Source organism: Coccinella septempunctata, chromosome 2, assembly GCF_907165205.1.
Source record: "Coccinella septempunctata chromosome 2, icCocSept1.1, whole genome shotgun sequence".
Lineage (NCBI taxonomy): Eukaryota > Metazoa > Arthropoda > Insecta > Coleoptera > Coccinellidae > Coccinella > Coccinella septempunctata.
This window is the reverse complement of record NC_058190.1, coordinates 19,840,915-19,853,754: the sequence shown is the minus strand read 5'-3', so window position 1 is coordinate 19,853,754 and position 12,840 is coordinate 19,840,915. Positions and strand designations below refer to the sequence as shown.

Genomic DNA, 12,840 nt, shown 5'->3' with positions numbered 1-12,840 from the left:
AACTGAAATAGTAATTATTTTAGTCTTACTCAGCTCTGAGCTCACTGAGAATATTCCACCGTTTCATATAACTCAGCTGATTCACAATCAATCCTCACATATCGATTGCGACTATATTCGTTTTATCTCCAGGAGGGATGAATTTCACAAGTTCACGTAGGGTAGTATTTCTTTTGGTAGAAATTTAAATTCAACTGCTTCCTAGTATACTCGAACTTCGAGAAATTTGTGATTTTATTGAGAGGAATTGGATTTTGAGAAATAATTTCCGTCAGTGAAACCTTCCTGGCAAGAGATTATTCCCAGCCACACGTTGGTTCTGGCTGGACAATATGTATTTTGAAAACCGTTTTCACTGAAATTTTAATTCCGGACCCCTCGATGCCACAGCTAAATTTAGTATTCAATTCAACACCTTGAGATCTTGATCCATGTAATTTGTACGCCTCTGATGAAGACTCGTAATTGAAGCCATAGATTAAGAGTATAACGTAATATTGGTCCCTCAATGGAAACATAACCCGATAATCTACATTATTAAACATTCAATTGAATGTTTCAGAGACAATATTGAAGAATTTGTGGAACCCTTGAGAGTTCTGATTAGAATTTGTAGTTTATTACAGGCCAAGTGCAAGTTAGAATTTTCAAGAAAGGAATGGAGAATATGGCAGAGCCAACTGAGAAGTATGCAGGGAACTCTTCGTAAAATTATCATATCAAAAACCTTAATAGTAATCTAGTATAGAAGTTGATATCTTACCTTCGTTCATTTCCCCATATTATATTCATTTGTTAATGAAAGCCTTATCACAAGATCTAGTTTCAGAGAAGTATAGAAAAACGCATTATTTCTTCATCCTTCGACATTATTCTGATCAATTTGTTCAATGTTATATGCTGATTATATGAAATCTTTGAATTCGAAAGGTTCTCTGCATATCTATTTTGCTTGTATATTACACTCTTCACTTCGAATTACTCATAAAAATAAATATTCCCACCCACATATTTTCAAATCTTACTTCAATCAAGCACATTTTGTATTAAAAAAAATTATAGGCTTTGAAGAATATTTAATGACTAACTTAATGTACACTCCTTGTACAAGGGTGGCTCTATGATATCAAGTGATGATGAAATGATCGTATGATTCCAGATTCTGTGAGAGCACTACATGGTCAATTCCATGATCGCATTCACTATATCGTTCTGATTATTTTTGAGGGCTTTTATAGCCCGCGCCCTGCTAACACTAGCTTGAGACATGACTAATTCAACATCTTTATCTTCAACTCCTGTCTCGTCAACTTCTTCGTCTTCTGATTCTTCAGCTATGGGAGCTACTGAAGTAGTAGGATTTCCTGTAGCTTCTGAAATGAATAACAATAAAAACAATATTTTTCCCACAACATGATAGAAAATAATTAAAAGATACATGTTCCATCAGACATCCAAGGAAGTTTTGATTCATCAACACTGAATCAGAACACAAAATTAATCATCACTTTCAAAGAGGAGGATCCAAAACACTCATAGCGAGTTTCATAAAACTTTTATTGCCCGATCAACAATTTTACAGTCACTCGATTTCAGAAACGAAATCACTCAAACTTTTTCATTCCTACATATGTTGAAGAAGTAGCAATTGAGAATCATTGAATGGACGGATATAGAATATATAGATCCTAATTGGGTGCGATAATGTTATTCCTAATTCTCATGACTGAATTGTTGATTGAAAACAAATTGACGTTTTTCCGTCAATCAAGCGTTGATTCCCCGATCGAGCTTTAAGAAAGCGGCGCGGCGGTCAATTTTCAAAACAAATCCACATGAATGTCAAAGCAAAAATACAAAGACAAAAAAGTGAAGAAACATTCTCGACACCAATATTAGGGCTATTTTGGTTCACTTTTACTATGGTTCCAGAACGGTTCAAAATAGTCGCACATTTATTTATTCAGCGTAAACTCGCGCGTAGCATGCGTATAACTTCACATTCTATTGCTGCTCCACTACCTTGAACCGATCCGGAACCGCCTCAAGTGCGAACCGAAACATAGCTATAAGAACATTTTCTGCGGAGATCGTATCTTCAATCAGTCCTAAAACCACTACTCTCTAGAATCTACAGGGTTGTTTAGTTCCGCCAAAAATACAGCAAGTTATTTCTTGTCCGAAAATACGTGAAGAAACATGTGACCAAATATGCACCTCTTCTGAGATATGGTTTCCGGTGATAAAATTGAAAGAGCAAGATATTTCGACGAAATAATCAATGTGTTGATAGTATTTCATTATTCTAACCCTATTTTTTGTTTAGAATCTAAACAAAAAATAGCCTACTGTTAGAAGCGTACTTCACAAAGACTACAGAAATATCGCAAACATTTTTGAAAATGCACAACTGCTATCTCCTCATTCAGGCAGTTAACCTTGGACACACTAATTGGATTTAGACTTTAAAGACTCACCGCCAGTTTCATAACAAAATTTGAAGTAACTTCAATGATAATGCTTTCTCTAGTCCACCTAAAAATGGAACTGAAGGGAATTTGAATTTGGTTATGATGCTGCCGGTTGGTCCAAGAGATCCTTTTTTTTACCATCACTACAAGGTCTTAGAAAATGGGGTATTCAATTGCAAATTTGAATCTTGCGTTAGTTGGGAGGGTTTTAATTGGAGGAGACCCCTGAAAACACCGCTGAAGCAAACAATTGGCGAATTACCATATTCCTTTATTCAGAATAACGGAACAGTTAACATATCGAACGTTTCAAAGAAATATGGCTTGTCCTCTTACTCTCACTATGAGGTAAGTTCTCATTTTAGAAAGGGGGTACATATTTCAGTAAGGGTTCATTTTGACTCGAAATGAGTGTTTTCGGACAAGGAATCACTAGGTAGATTTTTTGACAATCATAAGTAAATATTCGGTATATCTAGAGCAGTTATGGAAGATGCAAATAACCCATTAGAAAATAAACGTCTGGGGAAGCAATGGCAACCAAAAATTGCCACCAATTTTGATATTAATCCCAAGGTTTTCAAATATTTAACCAGGAAATGTAGTCGACTGAGGTTTTCATGTAGACACGTTTTCAAACGTGTCAATTTTGTTTTGAAGACCTAGAATTCCATAAATCATTTGCTATAATTTCAAAAAATTTGTCCTTAAATGAAAATATATTCTTATCACACAATTCTTCCAAACATGTTAATAACAGTAATTTTGTGAGCCAAACCCTAAATAAATAAATAATAATCGAAGAAACAATCGAGAAACATATCTGATTTTTTGTTTAAATAACTGAATACTTCGGAAATTAAGAAAAACAAAGAGATTTTCAAAAATTTCGGTTTGTGAAATTTTCATCAATTATGAAAATACACTAAATATTTGTGTACTTTATTTATCGAAGATGAAGTCCAGCTAAGTACGTCCTTTTTATTTTGAATGGAACACCCTGTATACTTTCATATTTGATGCTCTCCTCAATAACCTTTTCAACGAACTATATCATGTATGGTGTATTATGAATAACATCGGATGAAATTTTGACAGTTTGTATTTATAATTGGTTTCAATAAGCGGAATACTTGTACCAGGTGGGCAAATTTGGTGAAACCTGAACTACAACTTTTCAAAGCAAACGAAATTGAGGAAAATGCATGGCACAGGGGTGCTCAAACTGTCGATCGCATGAGATTTTCGAGTCGATAAAAAATAAGCCGATTCTCATCTACAGGGTGAGTCTTTGAATCGTACAAATATTTCAACAATAGATTCTTGAGGTCAAAGGAAACACTTTTTTTCCTTACCATTTTTTCCGAATCGGCTCGGTACAAAAGATACAGGCTGTTGACTAACCATCAAAAATATGTTTTTTATAGTTATATAGTTATAGTTTATATAGTTTTTATAGTTATCTCACAAACGGTTTTATCGAATGAAATTTTGGAATATAGGTTTTCATTCATTTGATGAATCTTTTTCGAACACAAGATGTCACCTAACTCTTCCATTTTTCTCAGTATAAGCATTTCGTAGCCTTGAAATACCAAAAATTCAAAGAACCCAAGTCTTGTAACTAAGTTGGACGCTATCTAATGAATATTTGAACCTTTTGTATAATAAAAGTATTCTTCATATTTTATAATGCGCCGTTATCGTGTAATTTGATGTTCAAAAATTAAAAATTATCTGTGAAATTTGAAAATTCGGTACTTTTGCTGAATACAACTCTGTTTAAAAGATCCACAGATGCGTACTGTCACAGATTCAGCTAGTTATTATGAAGGCTATATATTGTTTTTGTTTTTCCACGGGTGGCACAGCTCATTATAAAAACAAAAAATGACTGCCTATATATTTTTATCATAGATGAATCCGAAAAAATGGTATGTATAGGAAAAGAGTGTTTCTTTGGAACTCAAGAATCTACTATTAAATTATTTGTGCGAGTCAAAGACTCATTCTGTATAAATAACTTCCACTATATTACATACAGTTGCAGTTTATCAAAGTCGATCGATCGGAGTCTGACAATATTGAAGTAGATCGCAAGCGATTAAAGTCTGAGCATATTTGGCATGGCACATTTTACGCTTTCTTTTTGACCGTTTGAGCAGCTCCTGGGCAGCTCCGGTGCATCTCACTCGAGCACCGACGCGTTCTTTTTGATTGGGGTGTGAAGCACCGGAGCAGCTCGCGTTCCCTTCCCCTGCCCCCTCTTGCACCAACCGAAATGCTGGTACACGTCGAGGGCTTGAAGCCCGTAAACAAACTTTTTGGTTATGTTTACATATGTCAACAAATATTAGAAGTCGTGTATTGTTGAAATTTGTGGATTAATACTATAAAAAGGCTGTAATACACCTTATGGACCACCTAAGATTGATTTTTTCGTCAATTGAAGCTGTCAGTTAGTTTTTTTATTGAGTAAATGAATAAAGAATCAATATTAGATGGAATTAGAACTAAATGATTTTGAATGAAGATAGGATTCGTTCTTTCAGGTTTGAAGAGTGAACTAATCATTTTTTTCATGAATGCATAATTTTTAGAGATCGATCAAATGAATAAACGACAAGCTTTAGTTTAGTAGCGCCATCAGTGAAAATGTAGCATTTCTTTTCAAATAAGTTGATATTTCACGTACTTGAATGCAATTTTCGTAAAATCAGAACACTCTTTACCTACTTTTACCAAAGAGGATTATTAACGAAGCTTCAAGAGATGAAATCATTGTTGAATAATTTTTTCAAGTTTTATATCTACAGACATATCCAGTATTTCGTATATTTTTACTCTCCATAGCAAAGAAAGGGTAATGTTTACCCGGTAAATCAAGATTTGCAACCTAATATATGGCAATAGATTTCGAAAAAATAGTGAAACTTATTAATAATCAACGACTTTAACGTCAAACTGAAAACAAATAATCCAAAGAACCGCGAATCCGGACTTGTCTCTTGTCATTTTGCTCAACAGCTGATCATCCAACTCGCTGCGCGCAGTTGACGCACTAATAACCGTTTTATTTGGAACAGCTCAGGGGCGAGAAGCCCGGAGCTGTACCGGTGCATGAAGCACCAAAAAGAAAGCGCCTATTACGGTCCTCTTTTTTTGAAAAACAAATAATGCCATCAACTGCATTCCTCTATCTTCTTCTGTTTTCGACTTATAGGTCAAAATTAAAATTTCAACTTTGGTTATTATCTCCGTTTCTGTTTAAGCTAGGATGTTGAAATGAAAACATTATATAGACACTTTTTTGCTAGCAACCCAGTGGCGTACTATGATTTTTTCCAACAGGTATATTTGCTGAGCTACAACAAATATGTGTTTTTTCTTATGAAAGCAGTAGAATCATGCGAGAAGGAGTGTCACTTCTATGGAAAATTCCATCATTGTATGGAAAAATTTTTCAGTCTCGAAAAATATATAACGTAGGATCGAAACGTCGACTATTCAATAAGGATTAGTTGGATTTGCCCAGTCCTTAAACCACTAACCAATTATTCTCTAATTGTATGGAAGGAAGCACTGGGAAATATTACCCCCAAAATGAGGGGCTCAGAACTGAAGTGAACCAAGTCCATTCAGCCTATACTCCATTCACATTTATTTTAGCAGTCGATTGGCCATGAAATAATTTTCTTAAGTTTTTGACAGAGTAAGGTTGGCACTCATGAATTGTCGTTAATGTCATAACGCCGTTGCCACAACTAATATCAATTTTTAATACGAAAATGCCAAAAGTGATGGAAAAAAGAGACAGGGTTTCAGGAAGTGCTATTTAGAATTCAGGTCCGCGCATTCAAATAGTTATACCCTGATACTCTAAAATCCACAATACGTCAGACGGTAGCGAACATATTCGATGCAAGAAAATTTATATAAAGTTTCATCTGACTTTAAACGACTTATATTTCAGCTGAATATTTCCACAATCAGAAAAATTGTGAATAAAGAGGATGTCAAAGAATTTCCTTCTATTGGGAGACCCAAAAAAGTGGTGGCATTTGAGAATTTTATGTTTGAGTGAATTAATGCGAAAAGTTTACTTCGGGATTTTGGATGAATGTCATCGTAGAATGAATTCCCGAAAATTGATTTTTCTATTCTTCATTTGACTTGTCCTATATTTCTTAATAAACTTTTTACGGTTTTCACTCCCAATCTCTGAAAAAAAATTAAAAATGAAATCAACGATTTGCTCCTGCGCAAATTCTTGCACTAATTTGTCAGGAGCAAATTAACTAGAAAAAATTGTTGCCTGACAATGAACTGAAAATAAATAACGTTGGAATTATAATTTTAAGTGGTAACGTTTCGGAGTCTATATCAGACTCCTTCATCAGACGAAAAATCTATTTTCGAAAATCTTCTGAATTCTGCCTTTTGTTTGACATTAATTGTCAATACATAGAAACAGACTGCATAGAAACGTTGATTCATTTAATTTTGAAATTACCGGATGACAGTTCCTTCTTCAGTAAGACTCTTTAATCTTTCAGTTCATTGTGAGGCAACAATTTTTTCTAGTTTATTTGCTCCTGACAAATTAGTGCAAGAATTTACGCAGGAGCAAATCGTTGATTTCATTTTCAATTGATTTTGTTGCTTACACCTGGCTGCGAGGTAGTTGCGGCCGAGTGTGCAACGGCAGCTATGGATTTTAGTAGTCTTTACATGCATTGTTATGATGTGGATGATATTTTATGTCAAAACGGAGTGAACGAAATTTCTCTTGGAATATTGATTAACATTAATTTAATTAACACGTTGACTGTCCCAATTCTAATTTTTTTTTCACCCCATGTCCAACACATTTATCCCAAGATAAGGGTTGCTTTTGAGTGATAAAATATATATTGTATGAAAAAATTAATTCTGCAGACATTTAAGGAACTGTTCATGTTCAAAATTTTCAAGTCCAATGGAAGGCTTGATGCTGATGTTTCTTGAATCATGTATGATTAATTATGATCGAGGTTATCAATATATATTTCTACAAGACGTTCAGCCCATATGAACCGACCACACTGCAGCATTCATGAAAAGTAACCATATTTATCTTGAACGTTAACTGAATCAATGAATCACATACGACTCATGGACTCCTGGCGAAAATCTTTATGAATCATATGTGATGCATGGGACAGTCAACGTGTTAAAATTACTTGCGGCCAATTTTGACAGGCTGCGGTGTTATCAGTGTATTCTCCTATCCATAAACGTATGTGAAAATGTGTGTTTGTCTCTGGACGTAATGAACGTAGTAATTCTGCAGTGGAATCTTAAGCCCGTTTGCAACAGCCGAGAATTCTCTAGAAAATTTACTCGAGATTTCATGCGCCGTGAATTATGTACCGTTACATACGCACTTTCGGTAGAATTCTCTGTTCAGTTGCGTACAAAATAATCTCTGCCGTTTTCCTGCGAGAATTTTGCAGAGAATTCTCGGCTGTTGCAAACGGGCTTTAGACTATATCGGAATCTGCACAGGGCGAATTTTTGAGTCGTACAAATAGTAGATTCGTGAGGTCCAAAATAAAACTTTTTTCCCATTCCATCTTGTCCGATTCGGCCCTGATAAAAGCATATAGCTATTTCAAGTTTTCATAATGAGCTGTGCCACCCCTGGAACAACATTATCTTCAGAATAACTGGCTAAATCTGTGACACTACACTTCTGTGGATATTTCAAAATGAGTTGCATTCGGTCAAAGAACCCAATTTTTGAAATTGCACAGATACTTTTTATTTTTTGAACATCAAATTACACGAAAACGGTGTAAACGAGAAAATATGAAGAATACAAAACCTTCAAATATTCCTTAGATAGCGTCTAACTCAGTTTCAAGAGTTGGGTTCTTTGAATTTTTGGTATTTTTATAGTACTGGAAGATTAATCAAATAAATGAAAGACAATATTCCGAAATTCATTTCATTCGTTAAATCTGTTTGTGGGATAGAACAAAAAAATTTTTTTAATGGTTTTTCAAAAGCCTGTACCTTACAAAACGAACAGATTCGGACACAATGGAAAAAGTGTTTCTTTTGACCTCAAGAATAAAATAATTGTACGAGTCAAAGACTCATCCTGTATGTACAGTATATGTTACACAGGAATGTCTCATCAATCTTCCCAAAAACAGAAACAAATTCAATGAACATCTAAAGGAGAATGAACAACTTCATAATATTAGAAACAAGAATTACACCCAAATATTGGCTAAAAATTACTGAAACTTTTTCAGATGCTCGAGATTCTTCAAAGAGCTACCGAGTAGAATTCAAATGGAGGGGAACTTAAAAATATTCAAAATGCAAATACATGACCATTCAATTCTACTGGAACCATATACTCTTTTGGTAGATAGATGAGAACCTACTGAAATGAAGATCATTATTATTTGTATCATTGAATCACTGCCTTCTATGATAAAGTTGTAGAGCCATTTCCATCTACAATTACTCGTTTACGATTCGATAGATAAGATTCAAATCAATTTTTTTCTGTACCTCGTATTACGCAGCTGTCCAATTTATCTAGTATATATTTCTGGAACAAGGTATCGAATGCCTTAGATAAGTCTAGCAGTAAGGCAATTAAAACTTTGCAATCCACTAACGCATTTAGTACATTACTAATGAATTCGAATGCTGTTGAGATAGCGGCTAAGATTAACTACTATATCAGGTAGAAGTAACTATACTATGGTCTGGATTCCCGGTCACTCAGGGTCAGGAATTGAAGACAACAAAGAATCTAATACACTGGCCAAAAAAGAAGCAAGTACTGGCCAGAACCTTTCTGCGATATAGGAAAATGCAGATAAAAAAGTTTTCCGAAAAGGGGGAAGCCAAAAGAGAAATTTTCTGGCCGAATCTTCCGGGGATAGATCACTCCAAAAAGGAATTTTAAATTTGACAATTTACAGAACTGAATTCCATTGAGTTTCCTTGAAATGATAAATTTTCAGTCAATGAAGATTCATATTTCATAGACAAAGAAGACATTTCCTAAGTTGCTCAAAGCAACCAAATGGCAAAAATTATAATTCAAAAAAATACGTTTCCATTGTAAGCGTTTAGTCGAATATTTACAAGGTTGGCAAACGTTTCTGAACTCGTCGTTAAGGACTGGTACTTTAACCTTCGAATAAATTATGACTACAGGGTGTTTCATCATAAACTGGACCAATATAAAAATATATAGTCGGTAAATGACACCGAAAAAATCATTTTTTCATTTTGTAGAATCATTTTTGCCTTATGACATATAACCCGTTTCGACGCATAAGCGAGATACAGGGTGTTCAGCGTCGTATGTGAGCAATATTCTAACGAGTGTGGTCAGTTATGTATGAACCTCAAAGTGACGGTTTCTAGTCACATCTGAGTATTTTAGAATGCTTGATTCAGAAAAGATGAAGAACTCCGAAAAAAATTTTACAAAATGTCGGAGAACCTGCAATGTTCATGATTTTTATTTTCGGTTGCGAAATGGAATTTCATTATCTGAATAAACACAATTTTCGAACAATTTCCGTGAAGAAATTTTTTCATGAATCCAACACAACTTATTCTTACATGTCTACAGGCAAAAAAAAAATTTCACCCGAAATTGTTGAAGTGTTTCTTGATTGTTCTTCCTTTTCTACCTAATACGAATATGAAAACAGAATCGAAAAATATCAAAGCGTTTCTTTACTGCAGGCCCTCCAAATATCTCGCAGGAACCTCTAACATAATGAAAAAGAAACTGGGCTTTGAGGCCATAAATTTTTAAATTAAGCTGTCGAAACATTCCAGATGGTAATATGAATTTATAACAAAAAAATTTTCGATTAAACTTTGTTGGGGGTCGAGCTCACGACGTGGTATTACCCTCACCCGTGGAAGTAATTGAAACTAATCTAAGGAGATTAACCATTGTTACCAAGCAACGGTAATTCGAATGACGTGTCAAATTCTGTGAATTTCCGTTGCTTGGTAACGAAAATTAATATCCTTAGAATAGTTTCAGTTTACTCAAACAGGTGAGGGTAATACCTAATACCTTACAAGACGTGAGTTCGAATCAAAACCAAGTTCCATTGAAACAATTGTTGATTTGTAATTTTGTCTCCGTGAATACCAACTTCTTCAAATATGCTTGGAAGTTTGTGGGTAGAAAATTTTCATCATAAGTATTCTAAGCAGAATGCTTCATTTTATGGCAAAATGAAAGACAAAATGACAAAATTAGTAGATTCTATTCTGAGAACAATGCTTCATTTTATTGAAAATGAAAGACAAAATTTTTATATTGCCTATTACAAAAATCTAGATGACCTTGAAATCACATTCCAAGGTCAGATTATAATCGATTCAAGGGCTTTTGGTCATTATTGGTTATAATATCATGACATCATGAACTAGCCCTTCAACGTCATCATTTTAGACCGCAGATTACCATACTCGAGAGCTGGGTTAAACTTCAGATGAAAAATAACATTCTGGTCACAAAACAAAACCCTACTTTTGTTTTCTCACCCAGGATGTTTTTTTTTCTGGACTCATCAAAGGGGTAGTTCTGATATTCCCAAACAGTACTGCCAGTGTTTCCAGGCACAATAGAGTTTATTATCTTAAACGTTTTGATTGCTAATAGAATATGGCCAGAATACAAGGATTAGAATTCGAGAATCACACCCTTCAACTGCTGTTAAGCAGCTTTCCGTATTGACAGTACGTTTTCAGCGCCATCTCATTGTTGTCACATCAATATGAAGTCGGTTTTTAATACTAGAGGTTTCAGAGCAATCTTTCTTCTGTATAATATTTGGATTACATAAATAAACAAAACTCACCTTCACCAGCAGGATTAACTTCTTTGAACTTCTCAGCAGCAGCAATTTGCTGTTGTTGTGACAAATCTTCAATCTTAGCCTCACCAAATACAATATAAGTATCACTAACAGGATTTTTGTAGACATCTGGCTTGTTTATTACGAATAGGATATTTTTGGATTTCCGGATTGTTACTCTACTTACTCCTTGCACCTGAAAATTCCTGGAATATATTATTCTGAAGAGTAAAGTATACTATTTCGCAAAAAATATTGAAAACTCAGCCTGCCAAGAACAAAATCATATAACTTCATAAAGAAATGCGAAACCTTGGATAATTTTCATCAGATTATGTATACTGAGTCAAAATGTGATAAATAATTAGTAACTTACTGGTTTTAATCCCAACTTGGACATAATTTTCCTGGCTTTTTTCTCACCCCTAGATTGTTTGGCTTTCGATACCATATCTATTGGTAAACCGGTAGCGGCGCCTGTTGGAAAAGCAGTTCCAGTGGCATTGTCTGCACTGGGAGCAGCCACTGCTTGAGTTGCCGCAGCTTCATTCAATTCGGGCAAGTCCTCCTCATCAGAGTCACTTTCTGTGGAACTCGAACTTTGTTCAACCTTAGGCTCAACAGCTGCAGCTTTATCAACTTCCGTCGTTTCTGGCATTGTGTAAATCTGAATTTGAAAAAGCAGAAATGAGTCTTTGATAATGTTGATCGAGAACGTTTTTGATAATTGAAATTTTGGCTCCTTTTTACTTTTATGCCCACCTCAAATGTGGCCATAAATTTCAATGAATTCAGATTTCAGATTTTAGTTATTTATTCGGAACAATGTTTGGAATTCATCAATTTCGTATAAAAATATGAATGATTTCGAGGTTAGGTTAGGTTCCCTGAGGTTGGGAGACACTGAAAAATCAAATTTGTAACTCATATATTGATGAAAAGAATGAACAGTTGGGTTCAGTTAATCAAGTGCTGAACAGGAAAAATATTACGACTCGACGGAATTATGTCAAATATTCACTAGAACTTTTAATAGATCATATCTACTGAACTATAAGTCTCCTGTAGTTGAGATAATATGTTGATATGTACCAATCGATTTCGCATGCAATTCTATATCTAAAAAATAAATCGTCGACAAAATCAGAGGTAGGCATTGAAGTTGACTTTTAAAAGTATCACCAGAAAAAAATTGCACTCAAAATAAATTTAACCAAATCTGGCTGGACAAAATCCGTCAAATATTTTACAAGGTGAAATACATAAAATATATCCTGTATAAAAAAAACTTGTGTACAAAAATGATATTACAAAACAAATGCTTTCTGACTTTGTTGTAAAGTCCTAAAAATTTTGAAAGATTATCAAAATAATCAAAGATAATTCAACGTTACCTGTTACAAATGCGTTCACCTTCAGATTCGGTTGAATGCGGAGGAAAAAGGAGGTTACCCCACAGAACCAAATTGATC

General features: G+C 34.5%; 1 protein-coding gene across 1 annotated transcript; it reads right to left on the bottom strand.

The window, feature by feature from the left end:
- Positions 1–1,059: 1,059 nt before the first annotated feature.
- LOC123308359 (nascent polypeptide-associated complex subunit alpha) lies at positions 1,060–12,840 on the bottom strand. The gene is made up of 4 exons (XM_044890979.1): positions 12,763–12,840; positions 11,745–12,035; positions 11,372–11,564; positions 1,060–1,373 (listed from the first exon to the last, which is right to left on the bottom strand). Exons 2-4 carry the CDS (start codon positions 12,024–12,026, stop codon positions 1,174–1,176), a joined length of 675 nt encoding a protein of 224 aa, XP_044746914.1. The 5' UTR covers positions 12,027–12,035; positions 12,763–12,840; the 3' UTR covers positions 1,060–1,173.

Excerpts from the sequence above, each read along its gene's own strand:
- LOC123308359 (XM_044890979.1), bottom strand. The coding sequence starts at position 12,026 with ATGCCAGAAACGACGGAAGTTGATAAAGCTGCAGCTGTTGAGCCTAAG. Across the intron at positions 11,565-11,744 it reads CCAAGTTGGGATTAAAACCA|GTGCAAGGAGTAAGTAGAGT; the intron begins GTAAGTTACTAA and ends AGGAATTTTCAG. Across the intron at positions 1,374-11,371 it reads AGTTAATCCTGCTGGTGAAG|AAGCTACAGGAAATCCTACT; the intron begins GTGAGTTTTGTT and ends TATTCATTTCAG.